At 40.8% G+C, this 22742-nt stretch overlaps 1 protein-coding gene across 1 annotated transcript in view; it reads right to left on the reverse strand.

Annotated features, from left to right (window-relative positions):
- The window catches only part of ANO2 (anoctamin 2), a 148404-nt gene that overhangs the window by 81209 nt on the left and 44453 nt on the right, over positions 1-22742 (reverse strand). The window contains exons 11-13 of the mRNA XM_054281997.1: positions 12768-12902; positions 10261-10421; positions 6321-6403 (exon numbers count right to left, since the gene is read on the reverse strand). Coding sequence (XP_054137972.1) covers positions 6321-6403; positions 10261-10421; positions 12768-12902 — 379 coding nt within the window. The remainder of the gene's footprint in view (positions 1-6320; positions 6404-10260; positions 10422-12767; positions 12903-22742) is intronic.

Here is a 22742-nt window from a genome sequence, read left to right on the forward strand (position 1 = left end):
CCACAGCTAAACCATGGCACCAAGTTCCACATCCAGTCTTTTTTTAAACACATCCACCACCTCCCTGGGCAGGCCATTCCAGAACTTTATGACTCTTTCCATGAAAAACTTTTTCCTAATATCCAACCTATATTTCCCTTAATGCAGCCTGAGACTTTGTCCTCTGGCTCTGTCATTTTCTGCATGTCATGTCAAGAGACATGTCTATTATTCTTTTAAAAAGACCGGCATATACCAGAAAATGGCCAGAAAGGAACAATAATAAAGAGATACATAGAAAATCATTCCAGTAACTGAAGAAAGCCTACAAGAAAGATGGAGAAAGAGACTCTTGGCAAGGGCCTGGAGAGACAGAACAAGAGGGAATGGCTTCACACTAACAGAGAGCAGGGTTAGATTGGATATGAGGAAGAAATTCTTCCCTGTGAGGGTGCGGAGGCCCTGGCACAGGTTTTCAAGAGAAGCTGTGTGGGGCTGCCCTATTCCTGGAAGTGTTCCAGGACAGGTTGGATGGGGCTCTGAGCAACCTGGGATAGTGGAAGGTGTCCCTGCCCATGGCAGGGGGTTGGAACAAGATTATATTTAAGTCCTTTCCAACCCAAAGCATTCTGTGGTTCTATGAATCTCTGAAAATATTTAGGAACTAAGACTGAAAGAGCAGATGCTTGTTCATCTTAAACAAACAAGGGTGATAGAAACATGATATTATGATGGATTATGCTGAAAATAGGACAGAAGTAATTCCTGTCTTGATCCTTGGAAGATAAAATAAGAAAAAAAAAAGTGAGAGAAAAAAAATTACCATGTAGCACAGAGATTTGAAAAGTGCTAGGAAAAGCTTGTTATCAGCACAGATAGAGAAGTATTAGAGTAGATTACCTAGGGAGGAATTGAAATCTCCACTGCTGGATTTATTTAAGAACAAATTAGACAAATATCTCTTTATAATGATTTAAGTAGAGTTGATTCTACAAGGCACAAGGGATGGCCTCTCAAGATCCATTCTAGTCTTAGCCTATGATTCTAAGTTCCTAATTCTTCAGCTTGTGCTGAGATTTGTCTGGCACTCCTTTCTTTGTCATAAACAAAGGACTCTTGCTGATCCTATAGTTCCTGTCCACAGACTTTTTCCCACTTCAGGCCTCTTCATCACAGAACCTCACAAACCTACTGATTCTTTCACAGCATTTTGCAAATATTAAGCTAAAGATAAGGATTTTGAACTGTTAGAGATGAACTTGAATCACAAAATCACAGAATCACTAGGTTGGAAGAGACCTTAAAGATCAAGTCCAACCCATGTCCTGACAGATAGACCGTGGCACCAAGTGCCACATCCAGTCTTTTTTTAAACACATCCAGAGATGGTGACTCCACCACGTCCCCGGGCAGGCCATTCTAGAACTTTATCATCCTTTCTATAAAAACCTTTTTCCTAATATCCAACCCATATTTCTCCTGGCATAGCTTAAGACTGTGTCCTCTTGTTCTGTCAGTTGCTGCCTGGAGAAAGAGACCAACCCCACCTGACTGCACCCACCTTTCAGGTAGCTGTAGAGAGTGATAAGGTCACCACTGAGTCTCCTTTTCTCCAGGCTAAACACCCCCAGCTCCCTCAGTTGTTCCTCACAGGGCTTGTGTTCCAAGCCCCTCACCAGCCTCGTTGCCTTCTCTGGGTGTGCTCAAGCCTCTCAACGTCCTTCCTAAACTGAGGGGCCAGAACTGGACACAGCACTCAAGGTGTGGCCTCACCAGTACAGGGGAAGAATGACCTCCCTGCTCCTGCTGGCCACACTATTCCTGATACAGGCCAGGATGCCATTGGCCTTCTTGCCCAGGGCACACTGCTGGCTCATATTCAGCTGGCTGTCAACCAGTGCCCCCAAGTCCCTTTCTGCTTGGGCACTGTCCAGACACACTGTCCCCAGCCCATAGTCCAAAATGCAGGACTCGGCACTTGGATTTATTAAACTTCATCCTATTCGACTCTGCCCATTCATCGAATCATTCCAGGTCTCTCTGCAGAGCCCTCCTACCCTCCAACAGATCGACACACATCCCCAGCTTAGGGTCATCCACCAATTTACTAATGAAAGACTGAATTCCCTCAGCCATGTCATGAATAAATATATTGAACAGAACTGGCCCCAGCACAAACCCCTGAAGGACACCCCTGGTGACAGGCCACCAGCTGGATGCAGCACCATTCACCACCCCTGTCTGGGCCCAGCCATCCAGCCAGTTCCTAACCCAGCAAAAAGTGCTCCTGTCCAAGCTGTGTACTGCCAGCTTTTCCAGGAGTGTGCTGTGGGAGACAGTGTCAAAGACCTTGCTGAAGTCCACGTACACAACATCCACAGCCTTTCCTGCATCCACCAGGCGGGTCACCTGGTCATAAAAGGAGACCAGGTTGGTCAAACACGACATATCCCTCCTAAAGCCATGCTGGCTGGTCTGATACCCTGGCCATCCTGCAAGCGCTGCGTGGTGACACTCAGTATAAACGGTTCCAGAACCTTACCAGGTACTGAGGTCAGGTCCTCCTTCCCACCCTTTTTGTGAATGGGCGTCACTTTGGTGAGCTTCCAGTCATCTGGAACTTCACCAGTGAGCCAGAACTGCTGGTAAATGATGGAGAGTGGCTTTGCAGGTTCATCTGCCAGCTCCCTCATCACCCTGGGGTGGATCCCATCTAGTCCCATGGATTTATAAACATTCAAGCAGCTCAGCAGTTCTCGGACTGCCTCCCCCTGTATAGCAGGGAGACCATTCTGCTTCCTGACACCATCTGCCAACCCAGGAGGACAGCTGTCCTGAGGACAAGCCATCTTCCCACTAAAGATTGAGGCAAAGAAGGTATGAAACACCTCCACCTTCTCCTCATCTGCAGTTACTGAGTTCCCTCTTTCATCCTATAGAGAACAAAGGTTGGTCTTACCCTTCCTATTGCTGTTAAGATATTTGTAAAAACTTTTTTATTATCCTTTACAAAAGTTGCCTAATTAAGTTCTAAATGAGCTTTGGTCTCTCTAATTTTTTTCTACATGCCATAGCGACCCCCTTAAATACTTCCTGAGAGATCTGACCCTCCTTCCAAAGATGATAAATCCTCTTTTTATTCCTAAGTTCCTTCGAAACCTTGTTTCCTATCCAGGCTGGACATTTACCTCGTTAATTCATCTTTTAGCACACAGGGACAGTCTGATGCTGTGCCCTCAAGATCTCTGTTTTGAAGCATGCCCACCTTTCCTGGGCTCCTTTGTTGTTAAGGCTGTTTCCCAAAGAGTTCTCTGAATATGTCTCCTAAATAGGCCAAAGTCTGCCCTCCAGAAGTCAAATGAAAAGTCTTATTGATATTCCTCCTGATTTCACCAAATATCAAGAACTCTATAATTTCATGATCACTGTGCCCCAAACAGCCTCCAACCACCAAATCTCCTACCAGCCCATCTCTATTTGCAAATAACAGGTCTAACCTCTCCTGGTGGGCTCGTTCACCAGCTGTGACAAGAAAGTTGTCCTCCACACACTCTAGGAACTTCCTGGACTGCCTTTTTTCTGCTGTATTAAGTTCCCAGCAGATGTCTGGAAGGTTAGAGTCACCTTCAAGAACAAAGGTTGGTGATGCTGAAACATTCTCCAGCTGCTTAGAGAATAAGTGGTCTACTTCTTCGTGTTGGTTCGGTGGACAATAACAGACTCCCAGTAGGATGTCAGACTTGTTGGCTTTCCCCTTAATTCTTACCCATAGGCCCTCAACTTCATTGTCATTATTTTCAATACTCATAGCACCAAGAGCCTCCCTAATATAAAGGGCCACCCCTCCACCTCTTCTCCCTTTCCTGTCTCTTCTGAAGAGTTTCTAGCTATCCAGTGCAGCACTCCAGCTATAAGAGTCATCCCACCATATTTCTGTGATGGCAATTACATCATAGCTCTGCTCCTTCACCGTGGCCTCCAGCTCTTCTTGTTTGTTACCCATGGTGAGTGCATTGGAATGCATGCACTTCAGCTGGGCCACTGATTTCACTCCTAAGTCAGGCTTACCACACTTGGGCCTGCTTCCAGAGAGCCTAGTTGCATCCCTTTCCCCCTTCAAACTAGTTTAAAGCCCTCTCAGTGAGTTCTGCAAGTTCACAAGCCAAAATCCTTCTACCCTTAACAGAAAGATGAAGTCCATCTGGTTCCAGCAAGCCAGGTGCCTTAAAAGTTGCCCCATGATCAGAGAACCCAAAATTCTGCTGATGACACAAACCCTTGAGCCACTTGTTGGTAATGTGGGCTCTCCTATTCCCTCTTGTCATTTGTCCCTGCCACCAAAGGGACTGACCAGAACACCACCTGTGCTCCTTCCTTATCAACCACTTGACCTAGTGCCCTAAAGTCCCTTTTAATTGTCCTGACACTCCTCTTTTTAATCTCATCATTGCCAGCCTGGAGTATCAGCAGTGGGTAATAATCAGAGGGCCAAATCAGCTCAGAAAGTCTCTTGATAATATCCCATAGCCAGGCCCCAGGGAGGCAGAAAATCCCTCTATGGGATGGGTCCAGTCAACATATGGGGCCCTCTGTTCCCCTCAGAAGGGAGTCACCCACTACAACTATACCTCTTTTCTTTTTGATGTTACAGGTGGTGATCCTTCTGACAGATGAAGCGTAATTGGGCAGATAATTTTCTTCTACATCATCTGGCTGACCCTCCTCATCCAGAGCCTCATACCGTTTCTGAAGTGGCACCTGGGTAGGTAATGGGGGTCACAAGGAATTTTAATTACCTCCCCAAGTAGGGACCCATTCCCACTCCCCTTCATCCAGCAGGTGTTCTCCTATTTTCTGATGGTGGAGGCCTTCAGAAAATCAGAAAAATACGGTGGTTCATCAAATATGCCACAGAGCCTGCCCAGAGTTTGCTCTCCAGCCTCTCAGTTTGCCCTGCAGTTGGTACAATCTCTGGCAGGGAGCAGTTTGACATCTCATGCGGGACAAGCTGTAATTTGTGATGTGCTAGTGCACTGGGTTTGCGTGACAACTCACAGACTGGGAGTACTTCATTGTACTGTGAGCATCATCCACATCATAACACGGGAGACTGTCATGAAAAGCTGAGAAACAGACACAAAAGAGAGGAGGTTGCTGCCAAGTCAGCAGTGAAGGAATATTTCTGCATTACGGGATAGCGATGGAAGAAGAGGAATACTAGAGTGTGCTGTCTGTTCTCAGGGTCTTTTTTGGTTGAGGTTTTTTGGGTTTTTTTCTAAATTTGTTTTTGTTTTGTTTTAGCCAAATATTTTGATCTGGGAAATAGGAAATAGAGGAATAATATCGCTACCATGCTATATCATGAACTCCATCATGTCCGCTTGCTTTTCCCCCATGGTATTTGCTCCTGTTATTTATCTCCTGTTTGAGCTGGGCTCACCTAGCAGGGCTGAAGACTTGTAGGTGGCTTGTTGCTTAAGGAACTTTGCTGGAACATGAAGAGAAAAAATGGATTCAAATCCTCCCTGCAAACCAAGATGCTGGGAATATGACCCTATTCTAGAGACATCTCAGCATCTAATGCCAGGGGAAAGTCCAAAGTCTACCTGTTCTTAGTATGATAATTATTTATGATTTTAGTCAGTGCACTTTCTTTAGTCAGGATTAGAAATGAATCCTTGGATGAGAGAGAATCATTAGATCAAATCAAAGGATGAAACTATGAACAAAATCAGGGACATTTTAAATACCAATAAACAAGTACATCTCATTTTCAGTCAGTTCAGGTTATGTCTGGAGACCCCATGGCTCATTGGAAAGCTCTTTCTGAATAAAGTGACACTATTTATTGTTTTGAAACAGCTCTGTTGGTGAGCACCTCGAGCTCGGGATGATGTACCTAAGGCATCATAGATGTCCACCCAGACCTCGATGCAAAAATTGCTGATGGTACTGTGACCTGTGGCTGTCATCATCACAAAGAATTCATGTTACACATTATGAAGTGACATGACAAAGTATTTATTCAGCTGTCATTGTGTTATTGCACACTGTACAATGGCAGATGGGCATTCTCAGCAAAACATGATCTGTTCTTACCTTATAAGCCTTTTCAACATTCATTATTAACTTCAGAGTGCTGAACAGTAAGGTATAGGTGAGGATTTGCTAAATAAACATTGATACTCAAAACTGTATCAGTTACAGTCCTTTATCTAAACATAGCCACAAATTGCATTGGGCTGGAGAACACTCATGAGAAATTTATACATTAATGCTTTTATAATATGCATCTATAGAATAATTAACACAGTAAATTAGCCCAGGGAGAGGAGATTTACCTCTTCTTCTTCCAGTCCAGTTAGATCCCAGAAGTAACTCAATCTCATCTGCAAACGCTTCCATTGTTCAAGGAACGTGGTAGCTTTAAAAGAAATTAAACAATTTAAAAAATGCTAAATCCAAAGCCTTGTGGTAAACATTTGTGTTACTTGTAACCTTCAACTGATATTTGAATCCCGTTATGCTAGACCCTTTAAAATTAAGAACTAAGAAATAGCCTCAGGCCAAATTTTAACAAAGAATTCAAGCAAAGCAGTGGGACAATAATTACTATCTTTTAAAAATAAAATACAGAAGGATGGAACATGGGTTGTCCAGAGCCACTGTTAAGGTCTTGTCAGGAAATGGAACTGAGCCCAAAACTCTGAGTATCCATGGATGACATCATCTCTCCTAATTCACCATGAAGCGTTCTGAGGTAGGTTTAGCCTGCTACCAAAATAACTAGGATCCCCAGCAAGATGTAGAAAGAGATATTTTGAAATATATTACATGTAATATATTTCAATGTAAAAATGCTTTTTACTGTCAAAGACATGGTGATTTTGCCCTAAAGGGCTGGCCTCTGGTTCAGCCTCCTGCCTCTCCTTTTTTTACTAATAAGAAGGAACAGATATTTTCCTCTTGTCCCATATTTACATATTTTTCTCCTGGCTGGCCTCTCATAATTGCTGTTAACTGTTAACTTTTCCTAGTTGCTCCTAATTTATGGACTTACAGATTTATTAGAAAAATAACTTCTATATCTTTGGTTGTGGACAGGTATTTTCAGATAACAATATCAGTATCAGTACTAAACTGGTACATGCCAACTAAAAACACCAAAACTCTACAAAAAGCTGTACCTATAAAACCTGGGGCACTGTTTTTCATTTTCTTATGCTTCACCTCACTTTTTCAGTGGGTGAAAAGGGTATTGTAAAAACACTGTTAGATCACAGCAGTGTTTATATCACTTTGGACATCTTGTAGATAACCCCACAAGACAGACAACAGTGGAGAATCCAATCAGCTTCTCTTGACTGCATCTACACTGTCAGATAACACTGAGAAAAGTGGGAACTCTGTGATAATAACCTGTCTCTTACAAGTCATTATCTATCCCAACAGTTAGCTGCAAATATTTTCTTCACAGATATCATCCCATTATATAAGAAATAAATATCATTTAAAGAGAGGACTGGCAGCACACTGAAAGCAAATCCGGCCATTAAGCAATGAAGTTGCTGTTTGTGTTCCTCCCTTTTAGAAGAGAAAACATATAAAAGCTTTGTTTAGCATGGTTTGAAAACTCAAGGGTTTTTAGATATCCTAAATACAAAAACATTTGGTTATTTTCTAGGGTGCTATTACTCATTCCACTCTTTTCTGTTATACAAAAGCTCAGTTCAACATTTAGCTCTATAAAAACGTACTTGGCTCAATGCAGCGGCTGCTCTGAAATCAACATGTCTGCGCTGATTTACACCAGGAGAAAAACTAAACTGATAGAGAGAAGGTTTGGATTGGATATTGGAAATAAATTCTTCTCTGTGAGGATGGTGAGGCCCTGGCACAGGTTTCCCAGAGAAGCTGTGGTTGCCCCATCGCTGGAAGTGTCCAAGGCCAGGCTGGATGGGGCTCTGAGCAACCTGGGGTAGTGGAAGGTGTCCCTGTCCATGGCAGGGCAATTGGAACTGAATAAGGTTTAAGGTCCCTTCCAACTCATTTGGGTGATTTGTGATTCTGTAAAATTTCTAGTTAAGGTATCTGACACTGAAATTTACACCAGAACCCAGTCAGCCAGGCATTACTGTGAATATGGACATTTGCAGCAGGACTGCTAGAATCACAAAGATACTTCCTGAGGAATCAGGATCAGCTACTAGAAGCATGATTTCTTTGGAGATATTAACCATAGGAAGCCTTTTGCTTTCTAAAGAATGGGAGAAGACAAGCAAGACAAATGAATTCCTGTGCCCAATACCCTCACGAAATTAAGCCACCCCAGATCACCACAGTTTGCTCTTTTAACTATACAGCTGGAATAGGTGTGTGAGTGAGCTCTGCCATTAAACAGATTGATCTCTAGATATAACCAGCACAGCCTCTAATAGTAGGGCAGCAAAATTTGATGTAATACTTAATATGAAAGCTGGGCAGAGTTAGTGAAGACTCCATTATTTTGCTTTGCTGCTTTTTGCGTGTGCCAGCTGTATTTCCTTGAACTGACAAGCTCAGTTATCATGGTCCCAAGAACAGACTTTTCTAATCTGTGGGAAACTTTTTTTGGAGGAGGGCTACAGCTCTGAAAGAATTTTGTTATTTTTATATGCCTTTTTTTAAAAGCAGTGCATATGGAACTTTTCATCCTGTTCTGTTCCAGAACAGGTTCTACTAATTTGTCTTAGTGCAAGGATATATCAATGTTTTCTTTTTCACCTTGCATTGCTGATACTAAAATACAATTTTTATGGATGAGGTTCAGTGGCAATTGTCATTTGCATGGATGCCAGTTTACAGTAGAGTTTTTTGTCAGGAAAATTATATCTCATTTATCTTAAGCTTCACAGCAGCAGGTGACACTTAACCTGCCAGTCTACTCTGTAATCTGAAGTAGTATAATGAATTCTTCTGAGAGTCTATAAATAATCCACTTTTTTCTATTTCTCAGTCATAATTCTCTCTAATGTTTGCTCTAGGGCTTCCAGGAACTGGTAAAGAAATGCTTCTTGCTTCCATGATCTGTTCTGTCTGCAAGTTCCTTAAAAACCTTCTGCTGTCCTCACCCAATGCCAAGCCACCAATCAGTCCTTTCTCAAACAAGTCGTAAAATCTTAATAGGCTTGCAAAGAATAACATGCTGGTTGCAGAGGGATGGCTATAACAGAATAACATATTTTCTCAGTTTCATATTAAGAATGATAATCTCATTTTGGGAACAATGAATAGGGAAATAAAAAAATTATTTTACAGCAGCAATAACACATTTAACTTTACAATAAACAAGCTGTAGAGTAAAGGAGAGCATAACACCAGCAAAAATTCATGCAAGCACAGTATACATGCTTGCCAGGGCAGAGGTGAGGTCAGAAAAACAGGAGTAATACTACAATGCATTCATTCATGTTTATGAAGTGTTTTGATGCCCTCATGGAGACAGGGATATTTGCCATTAAAGAAAAGCAAGCTTGTTGAAATGGAATATTCTAAAATATATTATAATTTAAATTATAGTGGTCCCATTGCTCTTGGAATCCCATAAAATTTTGATAAAATTATGTGACTGAATTGTCCCACAAGAAAGTGGGACCAAGATTAAATTAGTACGTTTCAACTGTTTGCACTGTACTAATCCTCAAATACATTCTGGTCCCAAATGCAGATGGTATTAAATGAGTGCGATATGTTGATGGAAAATGAAGAAAAATTAGCAAATACATGGCAAAGTTTAGAAGTGCCATTAACAGCACAATGTCCACTGTGGAGAAAATGGCCTCAGGATGTGCCAGGGGAGGTTCAGGTTGGACTTCAAGAAGAATTTCTTCCCATTGTCATTGGAAGGGGCTGCCTAAGGTGGTGATGGAGTCACCATCCCTGGAGATGTTTAATAAACAACTGAACATGGCACTCAGTGCTCTGATTTAGTTGACAAGGTGAAGATCAGTCAAAGGCTGGACTTGACAATCTTTTAGATCTTTTCCAGACTTGGTAACTCTGTGATTCTAAACACGGCAGTAGAGGAAGAAAAAACATTTTTTTTCTTTTCTGAATTTCACAACTCCATTTGTTCCAGGGCTTGCTGTTGATGGTGATATTTCTATTGCCAGTCTCAATACAGACAGCTCTCCCTGGACTTCTGAGGATTGCCGGCTTCCAAAAGCCATAGGGATCCCATTCAATCAAACAGCATTTTGTCATGCCATGAAAAGTCCAAATAGCTTGCAAAGCAATACTTACCCCAGAGAGCCATAAAGATGGAGAAGAAAACTGTGGCAGGGTTGTCAAATAAGTGACTCGCTTGAGCGGTGGCACAGGCAGAGCTGAGGTTCCAGTAATCACAGAACTTGTCACAGAGGGGGCACATGGTGAAGGCATTGCGTTGGTCACACATCTCTTTGCTGTAACAGACAAGGGCACAGGTTCCTCTGAGTATCCCAGCTCAGAAACTGTGGATGTGCCGTACTGATATCAAGCAGCACATCACAGCTATTACAAGCTGTCTGCAATATCTGTGGCCTGCCCATGCAGAGAGCAGGAGCTGTGTGTTTCTTCAAGGCTCATTGCCATGGATAGTAATTTTTTAAATCCTTATAGGCACCTTGCCAACAGGCAAATGATGCAACACTCAACCAGACTGATCACTGCACTCTATTAGTGAGTTAAGGAAGACAACATCACTGAAGACAAGGTTAACCAAACTAAAAAACCAAACTTCAAACACAAAAGTGGAGTTTGCCTCTCTGCAGTCAAGTTATGTGATTTGATACAGATCAGATTTAAATCACTGAAAAGAAAGACTGAAGTGGTCTCAAAAGAAAGTCAGTGCTGTTGTCAAAATATGCATTTTTTTATATGCTGGCACAAAAATATGAGAGAAAAGATTTTTTACAGATTTTAAGATCTTTACTTTTAAGATCTTTACTATCATTTAAACTCCATCTTGTTTGCTATGTATGTATTCAGTTTCTAAAACTCTTTGAAAAAAAAAATATCAGTATCACTTTAACAGGACAAACACTTCAGGGCTGAGAATGCTTTCAGTATTTTCCATGAGGTTTGGATGTGAAAGCCTTTCATACCTGCTCAGTCTCACTTAGGTGAACTGAGTAGTGCAAAGTTCAAATGTCCTTGCCAGGATCATGAGCTGAGTTGGCACATTATTTCAATGATAGCTGGCATACGGTGATTATGATTGTTCCTATATGGACCATCCCGAAATAGGTTTTTCCTTATGACTTCTAATGAAAAAAAAGGACTATTCAAGTTCTATTATGAATATGTTTATATTATATAGTTTGAAAAGCATGCAGCTGTTTCCAGCTCTCATGTTGTTACAGTAATTCTGTATTTCAAAAGGCAGCAGAGGGTGCTGCAGATACATCTCAGCCATAAATCTCATTGCAGTTTAAATGTTAGTACAAGCTTTCACCCCGACAAGCACTAAGATTTATTCAGATCAAGCTAAGAAAACAGACCCTGCCTCAGATGTGGTGCTGTTCATCATTTACCTATCAGTAACCTTGTCCTACTGCAGTGATTTTAAAAGCTTACAGTTCAGGGACTGTCATGAGTGTGATCAGCATAGAAGCACTGCAGTATCTTGTCTCCAGCAGAAGTCAAACACAGATAAGACACTGAATTGTTTTTTTCCACTGGGAAGCAGACATTAACATGACGGTATCACTTTGGCTGTCTTTGTGTAGTATATTCCCCTCAGGACACACAAAACTCAACATTATTTTGTGTCTAGAAGGGGAATACTGTGAAGACTAAATATAGAATCACAGAATGGGTTGAGTTGGAAAGGACCTTAAAGATCATCCGGTTCCAACTGCCCTGCCATGTCCCAGGTTGCTCAGAGCCCCATCCAACCTGGAACACTGCCACGGAAGGGGCAGCCACAGTTTCTATGGGCAATCTGTGCCAGGGCCTCACCACCCTCACAGGAGCAATTTCTTCCCAATATCCCATGTAAACGTGCTCTCTGTCAGTGTGAAGCCATTGCCCCTTGTCCTGTCACTCCAGGCCCTTGTTAAGAGTCTCTCTCCATCTTTCCCATGGGCTCCCTTCAGGCACTGGAAGGCCACAATGAGGTCACCCCAAAACCTTCTTTTCTCCAGGCTGAACAATCCCAATTCCCTCAGCCTTTCCTCCAGAGCTGCTCCATCCCTCTGATCCCCTTGGTGTCCCTGCTCTGGCCTGGCTCCAGCAGCTCCCTGTCCTGCCTGTGCTGGGTCCAGGGCTGGATGCAGCTCTGCAGGTAGGCTCAGTAGAGAGGGGCACAGGGGCAGAATCACATCCCTTGATCTGCTGGCATTTGCTAAGTCTTGTACTATTCTTCATCTTACTTGTACAAATGGTCTGATTTTAATGGGAATCAAGTGTTTCAAGAGTCATGGACACTGTTGGCATTAATTTTGGTGAGTTTCATATAACAACTTTCTGATTGAGCAGTGAACTATGTGCACTCATAAAAAGCAAATTAATATCTTAGAAAACAAACTCAATACACTGGACTCACTACACATTTCTGTTTCAGGAAGTGAGACATTGATCAATCAAATAAATATATGCCCTTCAAATAGCTTTTCAATGCCTCTGTGTTTGTAATGCTCCCAGGGTTGGTAATTATACATCACTGTTCTTCAGACAACTAAAACCAGTTATTCTCACTACAGATTAATAAGAAAAAGCACAGTCTTATAATTTTCAAATAGCAAACCATGGATCACAGATAAGCTTACCTAGGAATGTCACTTTCGATGGTTAGACATCCATATAGAAATACAATAATCCCAACTACTGAAGATGGAATGAGGAATTCTGTGTATAAACCCAGCCATGCAAAATAAAGTCCTATCTTTTCTCCAAAATACTTCCTGAAAAAGAGGGAAAAAAGAAGAAGAAAAAGCACATGCCAAGGATATAATTTTAAAATGTGTTTTACAGCTGCTAAACAGACCCAGAAAGTTAAAATACGAATTGTGAAAGACATGAATGAAAACCCTGAGGATCTTGAAGACAATAGGACCAATGAAGAGGATGATTTAGTCATTTGGCAACTTGGGCTTCTCTGTTTTGAGAAGTTAAAGATGGTCCTGGTTCATTCTCCTGAGCTGAAATTAAGCAAGTATCACTGCAATACATAATATCTGTTCAGAGAAAACTGTGGTCTTTGCATCTCTTAAAAGAAGTCAGTGAAATAGGAGAAAACATTGGAAAATACTTGATGCCTCAGAGGAGCACAATATTTTTTGCCTCTGTAGTACTCCTGGATTCTGTTAGTGAGAGTCATAGAAATAACATCTATGGGACCATACTGACAACATCCTCTAGTATCTTAAAAGATGACTAATCTGGAACTGCTGCTAAAGGAGGAAAGTTTACTTGCACACTTAGCACTGGCTTTTCAGAAAGAATAATTTTGTCAGGTTACCAGCCCCTGGACAGGTAGTTAGAAAAAACAGTGTCTGTTCTGAGGAACAACCCACTGCAGATGTTGATAAATAACTGGTAGAACTCAGCCCAGCATCTTCATGAATCACACTGCAAGAAGTAAACTAAGCATAGATGACCCTCACTGATCATTCTAATGTACAGTTAGGAGTGATTACAAATATTGCAAAACCCAAAGACCTTCATAGAACTGAAGAATTCCCCAAAATTTAGATAAAACCCATCAAGGTTAAAAACATTTCACAAGCCAGAGAAGAAGATGGACAGTGTTGTACAAAACGCAGCTACAAAGAGAGCACTCAGGGTACGGCATGGAGTGTGAGTCAGTGAGACATTTACACTTTGATAGCAGCAAAAATTACAATAAAATCATGATATTGTGTCTAAGAAAAAAAAAAGACAACCTCCTCATAAAGGTTGAGCACGATCCCAGTCTGAGATTTATTCTGATGCCATTTACCTTAGGAAAGAGTTATCCAAGTTCAGCACCCCAGATTTGCATCAATCCTACTGAAAATGCTTAAATGAGATTTTTGGAGGCCCAAACTGAAATTTTCTACTCCAGAAGTTGAGTCTAAGGGTCAGACATGCCACAGGAGAGACAGAGCAGGAGTGCAACCATGGCAGAGAACCAAGGGACAGCAAAACAAGACTCCACAGTCACTTCCATCTCAGAAGTGGTGGATAAGGGAAGCAACAGTGAGGGATTTTTATTGCTACTGATCCTGCTGTTGTTCTCACACCATCATAGCTGCAACTAACTCCACACTTCCAGGCTCTCCCACAGAAAACTGGCAGTCCAATCCTGCCTATTTCAGTTTTGCCTTCTTTGAGTGCCTCTATTTCTCATGTCTAACCAAACTTGCTTATGCTTTAGAAAGGATGCATGCAATCTTAAGGAGAAAGCACAACAAAAGCATTTTGAGGAAATACACAGACAACATTATCTTTAGTATGAGGGGATGCCATCCAGAACCTGGGAAATTTTACGAATCTTCAAGGAAAAGAGTACAGCCCCTATACCTGACGCTGCAAGGTACCCTAAGCCACAAACTGTATGAATTATCAAACAGCACAAGTGAAATCATCACAGCATGGCTTGATTAGCACTAAGTTAAGATTTGAAGCACCTTGGGACAATGGATGTACAGAGAATACAAGGAAATATTATATGATATAGCATATTTTATGAAGTGATGAATATTTGCGTTGCAAATACAAGCCATATACTGTGGGACTGTCCTCTAACCTGGCACATGTCAGGTAATTTTGGTGGTAATTGTAAGAAGCTTTCCTTTTTTTTCACATTTGAAAATAAATATATATTTTTAATATACCTGTTTGTTAGTATACTATGTTGTTATTATAGCTTGTTTAACACACACATTTTAATACACGTTTTTTAATAAGAAATGAGAGAAGGCATAATTGATTGAAATACAGCACTAACCAGAAGGCCTAAAGGTTTTCTTCAAGCCTCTTGTGTGAGTCAACGAACAGTAGCAATGGTGTTGGAACAGCACAGGATAGAGGGAAAATCCATTTGCTCTCAAGTTTCCTCCTGACTGGGAAATGACAACCTCAAATTTGACACTAAAGCAGGAAAAGGAGGACCAGAGGGAGATTATCCTGATTATATCTTCTTACTGCTTCCGTGTTTGTTTGTAGAAATGGGCAATGGGCACAGCTAGTGAAGTGTTTCAAATAGGTCAGAGCAGGCACAAAAAAATTGTCCAAAGTTGTTCAAAACTCTCTGTTCTTCTGACAAAGGGCCATAGATTAGCACAGAAAGAGTTCAAATGCCAGCAGCACTAAAGAGTAGCTGATCAGGGTCAGGAAAGTTGAAGTTTATGGCTCAAGAGGCTTCCCTTAAAATTTTTAAGCCTTCCAGTGAGAAATGTGACCGGTAACCTATAAAGCGAAGTGTTGCTATTTGTATCCATGCCAAAAGAAAGTGAGAAGAGCTCAACAATGTCCTGGCAGTATGGAAAAAATGCAATTGCTAAGAAGAAAACTGCACTGTGTTTTGTGACTTAACTGTTTTGAAAAATGAAAATAATTAAGGTGCTGTGCCCAAGCTCAGCCCACCAATGTGCTAGAAAGTGAAATAATCTAAGGAGAAGTAATGACAGAGCTTGGAAACATAATGAACAACTTAGATGTGAGCTTATCAAGTCAGAAAAACACAGGACATAGACATGTCTTTTCTGTGACGCATTCCAAGAACTCTTCTCTGGTTCCTCTGAATAGCAGTCATGGTGTGCAAACACCTGTGACCCCCATATCAACATCTACTGCAGCTGCTGCTGGATTCAGTAGTAAATGAACAGGGGGGAAAAATGTGCTTCAAGGGTAGAGGATGATGTAAGGCAAGAAAAAGTATTTTTACAAGTTTTTACATGTTTACACCAAGAACTTGGCCTGTTCTCTCATTTACATTGGGATAAAACCAGTCTGGTTTTATTATCCTACAGGAATTATCCACGATTTATGCTGGCATGGCAAAAGAGGAGAATTGAGACCAGAGTCTTGCCCTGCCTCAGTAGCTAATTCACATATGACTCACACATATCCAGGCAAAGCTAAGAACTAATCCTTTCCGAAGTGCGCTCATAGATACTATAGAATGTCACAAAAAAAGTGTGCGCTGGCACAAAGGGAAATGCCCCTTTATATACACATATTCCATGGAGGCAGGGGTTATTCCCAAACTAAAGGGCAAATGGCTTTGATAAAGAATGTGCAGTTCTCCTATCAGCAGCACCCAAGGCTTTTCTTATGTATGTTGATATATCATAAGATGAAATTTTGTGCTTCTCATTTTAGAAGACTTTATAAAGGCTGGTTAAATGACCACCTACCAAGTACTGAGTTCTCACGAACAAGAATCATGTCTTTCAATAAAGATTTGGTCAAATTATCCATAACTCCTGAACAAACTGAACAAAAGCTGCTCTTCCAGCAGATTATCAGAAACAGTATTAAAAAACTCCCAGCAGCAACAGCAACAACAACCACCTGTAGAAAGTGTATTCCCTCCCAGAATTAGAAGTGCTGAGAAGGTCACAGCAGAAACATTGGCTGGGTTCCCTCTGCTTTACCCATATAACACTTAAACTAGACATCTGCAATGGACTTTGGTCTGTCTGGTTGCAAAACCAACATCAAACAGAATAACTGATTATTAAACTCTCTGCTCGCACGTTGGTCATAGTGCTCCCATGTCAAGTTGTGCAATTTATAAATAGACTAAGGTTTGGGGAAGGGGGGGAGAAAGAGAGAAGGAAAAAACCCTTCCGTTTTGACTCTGTGAAAACAAGTGTGGGTACCTGGAATGTGAACAAAGCATGTGGTGCATGACACACACTGGAAAGAACTCTGGAGATGTTCAGGAACAAAGCTAAAAAAGCAAGGAAAAGGCATTGTGGACACTGAGTCACCTAACCAGGAAATCGGTGCAGAACTCTTCAGTTTTTAAATTTCCACAGCCCACTCTAGGCCAGCTGTTACTTCATGTCTCCATTTCATTCCATCAGCCTTTTGGTGGAGGAGCCATTTAGATGCGATAGTTTCTATGCAAAACAAAACTATTTACAGCTGCCTCTTGGGTAGGTTTCCCCTGTGCAAATGGTCACACACACACACATACACACACACATACATCTAATGCCTTCAAAATAAACTTATTTGACAGTTTGGTGGTGAAATTCTGGTGTTTCTGCTCTAGGAGAGGAGGAAAAGCAGTTTAGTTTCATGTCAGAACATCTTTACTGCCAAGGCTATTTTAAAACTTTTTTTCCCTGCCCAGGTGCACGTTCCATCTCTGACCTGCAGCAACAGCCCCCAGGAACACAATTTATTCTTTCAGCAATTTTGCAACCAGAAGAAAATGAACCATTATGCTGCAGGTAGAACTATGACTACCCTTAGAAAGTGAGAAGCAATTTCTAGCACATGGTAAGTTCATAACAGAGGTATTTCATTTGATTCTGAGATAATAGTTCCCACCATTCGAAGTTTCCATCTCAAAACTGCAGACTTCTTTCAGAAAGACTGCTGGAGTATATAGAAAGCCCCAGTCACTACAAGACAATCAGTAACATTGCTGAACACCCCAAGATTTCACTCCAGGTAGAGCTGCCTATGTCCAAACTTTTCTGGATTTGCCATTCTTTCTTCGCTTGAAAATTTTCTCAGGGCAAGATTCAAGCATTTATTACAACCATCTGGGACACCTGGGTGGAATTACTGCTCAGCAGCAGCACTGAGGCTGCTGTGCATTCAGAGATTGTGGAGATTTCCACCAGGGTTGTGCCTGACAGCACATATTCCATCCAAGGAATCTCAAGAAGGAACATATCACTGCTAAATCCAGATACTCAGAGAGTGCACCAAATGGAGCAATATGGAAGCCAAGAAAAGATCCTGGCAGAAGACAATACTTTTTTAATTAAAATTTTAAGAGTGGGAAAAATAACAACTACAGAAGCTCAGACAAACTGCAATGCATCTGAGTTTGAGGTAGGAAAGAAAATGTCCTTTAGAAAGGCCAACTGGTTCTGCACACAGAAAACAAAGAAAGGAGACTTCCTCCAAGGTAAAAGCACGTTTTTCCCCCTTATAATGGGCACAAAAATCAAGAATGTCCAGTAGAGATTGATTAAAAGTGTGGTTTTGAATGGATTTTAGAACCTGAACCTTTTCCCCTGAAAACAGAATGAAAAAAATGTGCCACCACAGCCATTTAATCAAGCCGTTTTCATTAAAGTTTTTGTTTGAAAACATTACCCAACAAATATTTGCCATTAGGTATATATTTCCTCCAATGGTATAAAAGTTTGGAGTCAAACTTACCTAAATTACAGATATATTTATCTTTCAAGGCACTGTGGAATTTTAATTGTGATTCCTTATAGGAGAAGAAAAAATTCCTCTGTCAAAATACTGCAACTCTATGGAGAGCAGAAACTGCAAATTTTACTTAGAGGTAAAACTATGTTTTTTCTTTGTTTTTTTTGGCTCGTAAGAAAAATAACTCTTCAGCAAAATAGCAGGGAGAAGCTGATGTTGTGGAGGAAGGGGATATTCAAATTCTCAAATTCTAGTGGATTAAAAAACCCAGGGGAAATATTATTATTATTTTTAATAATAATAATTGATGATAATAATAATAATAATAATAATAGATAATAAGTCAGGATTTGTGTATTAAATGCAATTTAAAATAGCAAAAGGACAAACCTTGAAAAGAAGTAAAACTAGGACAAACCACTCTAAGCCTCACAGATTCACAAACCTTATGCTTCCATTCCAAGAAATTGTCAGAATAGAGCTGAAAGTGCATAGCTTGTGGTGATGGATTATAAATAGAAAAAAGCCTTTGTTTACTGACTGTAGGAGAAAGAACAATAGAAGCATAATAAGTAGACATGTAATGTGTTTGAGACAGAAATTAACACTGACAACTGCCAAATGGATAAGCAAACAACACGATGCTGGGTAGTCAGAGGAACTCTAATTGTATTCTCCTCTCTGTTCTGGGACAATACAAAACCTCAGAACAGCTTTGAAAGGATTAAGTGTCTGATTACATTATTGTGTTGATGTTTCCTGTCATGTGCTTAGTATAAAAAAGTTCTAAATGTCCCAGATCCTGCAGAAACCGCAGCACACCGTGATCAGGGAAGGCATTTTCAACAGGAGCAACACAGTGGCACATCCAAGAACTCATGCATAAGACAACCCATGGACACTCTGCCTCTCCTCACCTTTCTTTTATTCATTCTCTTTATTTAGCATTTTTTAGAAAGTCAGCAACCTTCCTAACCTGGAAAATTAAAAATCCATGGCTACCTGAGGCTAATTCAAAGCGAATGAAAGTCAATCAGAGCTCACCTGTGGGGAAGAAGTTTCATTTTATAAACAACTCAGGGCACCAAGTGACACTCTATATAAGAAGCAATTCATTCAGTTATACAGATAATATTTTCTCTATAAGAAACAAATACAAATAAGGAGTAACTTATTTCATGTGAATCAACCTTTCTTTTAGGAAAGGAGGTTACTTAGTCTTTTACTTCCTATTTTTTTAGTACCTATTACAACTTGCTTTTCTGCCTTTTTGTACTTGAACAAATGTGAGGTCATTGCATCTCATCACTTCTCTAATCTCTATATTCTCTAGAATCTCCACTTCTCTATTATCTCAAGATAATTTTCATGATTTTATTCATCTCATTTAGCAAGAGTGAGAACCTCAAATACCGGCATCTTTTCCTAAATATCTTTCACTTATAATAACTAATATTTCATGAGAATTTTCTTGCTTTTCAAGTTAATATAGCTAACCCTTACTGCAGAGCCTGAATTCATTTCATGTATTTATTTTAGTAAGTAGGTCCTTGTTAGCACTTGCACAGTGTAACTGCTGTCAAATAGACACCGTCTGGTGGCTAATAAGCAGAGGTATCATTTCCAATTAAAAACAAGTATAAAAAATTATCTTTCAGTGACCTTGGTGGAAGGGGATTGAGTCAGGGAATACTGAAGCAAACTGGAAATCCATATGTCTGTAGGTCCTGATGGAATGCACCCACGAGGGCTGAGGGAGCTAGCAGATGTCATTGCAAGGCAGCTTTTGATAAACTTTGATTTATGGTGGCAACTGGGAGAAATGCCCAAAAGCTGGAGGAAAACAAATGTGACCCCCATTTTCAGGAAGGACAAGAAGAAGGACCTATGGAACTACAGGCTACTCTACCTCACTCTCATTTGTGCCCATCAACTCTTGTCACAGGAGACAGCTGAAAAGAGCCTGGTTCCATCCTTTTCGTATGCCCTGCTCAATATGGCATAAAAAAATCTTAATTTTTCTGCTCTCTGTACTGACTGTGGAAGATTTGCCATATTGAAAGCTTTCCTTAAACTTGTGTTTTCTGGGCATAATTTTTATGTGGTGCCCAGTTCTTGATCTCTTCCCTTGTGATCCTGGTTTTGTCCAATGTTACTGGATCAGACAAAGCCATGGTCTGTCCTAACATAACTTACAGATAGAGAGGATCCTCATACAAAAGATCTTAGCATGAGTGAATACCCTTAAACCAGAAACAGGTTGGTCTTGACCCCTGGTCAGCACTCAGGAGTCAGAAAAGAACTTTCTCTCTGCCCAGTAAGCCATAACCAGAACCTTCTACAGAGATAAGACATTAAGAGCAGCTCTACAAGAAAAGTAAGCAGACCTGTAGCCACCCAAATACAGCAGCTTTTTTCTACTCCCTGCAATTCCCAGCCACATACACCTCTAGATTCCTACAAATATTCACATAGGTAAATAGTTAAATGTGCACAACTTCTGTTTCCAAATGTATCACCTCTGTCTTTTCCTTCTCTAGTTTGAACTAAGAAACTTCCATTTCCTATCACAATACACTGATGTCACATCCAAAGACACATTTTGGGTGGGGCCTGTCAGTCATGTCCATTCAAAAATATAAGTTTCTGGCTGTGAAATTTGGGCATCATTCAGGCACTACTGAACTTAGCCTGAGACAGTTCTTAACACGATGAAAACTGAATTCTAGCTGCCTACAAAACTCCTCAGTCAAAGGGGGAGATCCCAGGAAGTTGTGCAGCAACCTCAGTCATCTAAGACTTGACTTTGCAGTCCTGATGCAGATATACACACCTCCTGCTCAATCTAGCTTTTGGACATCCCACTGCAGGAGGGAGGAATCTGGGTGGTAATGAGGATCCTAGTGCTCAGACAGTGATCTGAAGCCTGGGAATGATGTTTATCAGAAAGCAAGGATCTGCTTTTCCTCACCTCTACAATCCAAACCTACTGGTTTAAAATTCCATCTCTCATACAAGCAACAATAAATAAGAACAAGCCCTTGCCAAAAGAGACAGAGAGAAGCACTTCCTACAGGACTGGCAAAGTCTGTGAAATGCAGAGCTGTAAGTAAATCATCTCACTCCAGTCACAGGCCTGTATCCAGCAGAATAATTCAACACAAATTCCTTGGTGATTTATGCACCACAAGTAAAACCCCTCTGCTTTGCAATAAACAATGGCTGGAGCACTTGGGTAAGGCCTTTAATGAGAGGTTCCAGTGAGGGGAGGGAAAACTTCCTACAACTCAGCTGAAAAGAACTGCCCTACCATCAAACTCCTAAAATGCAAACCATTTTCATGGATCCATGAAAATAAAGGCCATTCATAAATAAACTGGAGTTGTGAGGGGTAATGAGATCATGGAAAGGGAAAAGAGATATAATTATGGGGAAAATGTTGATTTTTCACCAGCTCAGACTCTGCTCCAGAGTCCCACATGCTTCTGGCCCCCTCCAGGAAGCTCTCTGCTGTAAAATCTGGCAGGAGGGACATCAAGGATGAGTGTATGCTGGCACAGCACTTCCCCCTGCACCTAGAGCTTTAATGATGACAAACTGCAAGCTGGACTGATTTCACACTGGGAAGGAATCTTTACTATAGAGATTCTTGGAACTATAAAAAGATGTTGTCCTCAAAATGCAGTAGGGTAACAGCAGAAGATATGCACTGTCTTACTTGAACAATCTGCTTATATATTTCCTTAAAGTTTTAAAGTGAAATTGTTCTGCTTTAGAATAGAAATATGTAATATGCAGTGTGCTCTTATTTGGTGAAACCTTACTTACTCACAGCTGCATTTCCTTGCCAAAAATATTTGTTTTTTCTTATAGCCCAAAGCAGTCCACAAAGCCAGACAAGGATATTTTTACAGATTAAGAGACAGGAGTGAATGGAATTGTTGGTGAATATTATAATGGTCCTTTATTTCCTTTTGTTATGAAGAACTTCAAAATTTTCCAAGACTGACTGTGCAGTTAAATTCCCTGAGGATTACAGACATTAGAAGAGAATCCCCAGTCCGTACCAAGAGTGAGTATAACAAATATGTGGTTCCTGTCTTTGGTGTAAATCATCTGGGAAATGGCAACAACTGTGTGGTCAGAGGGAAGGTCCTGAGGCACCAGGAATAACCTATAATAATTCTACAGTGCCACATCTAATCTTCCAGCATAGACACTTGAGTTAAAGAATGACTTTCAGTTGGCATTCCTACTGAATAAGAGTGAAACAGTAATAGTTAAATATATGTTGCATGCTGTATTTAAAAATTAGCAGGGCACTTATTGAAAACAGCGGGCAGGAAAGGCTGTAAGTAAAAAGGATGTTGCTTCATCTGTCCATCAAAGCGTGAATTTAAACTTAAGTTACA

Source organism: Melozone crissalis, unplaced genomic scaffold (genome assembly GCF_028551555.1).
Source record: "Melozone crissalis strain CALT ecotype California unplaced genomic scaffold, PUWL_Pcris_2 ptg000033l_1, whole genome shotgun sequence".
NCBI classification, from domain to species: Eukaryota; Metazoa; Chordata; class Aves; order Passeriformes; family Passerellidae; genus Melozone; species Melozone crissalis.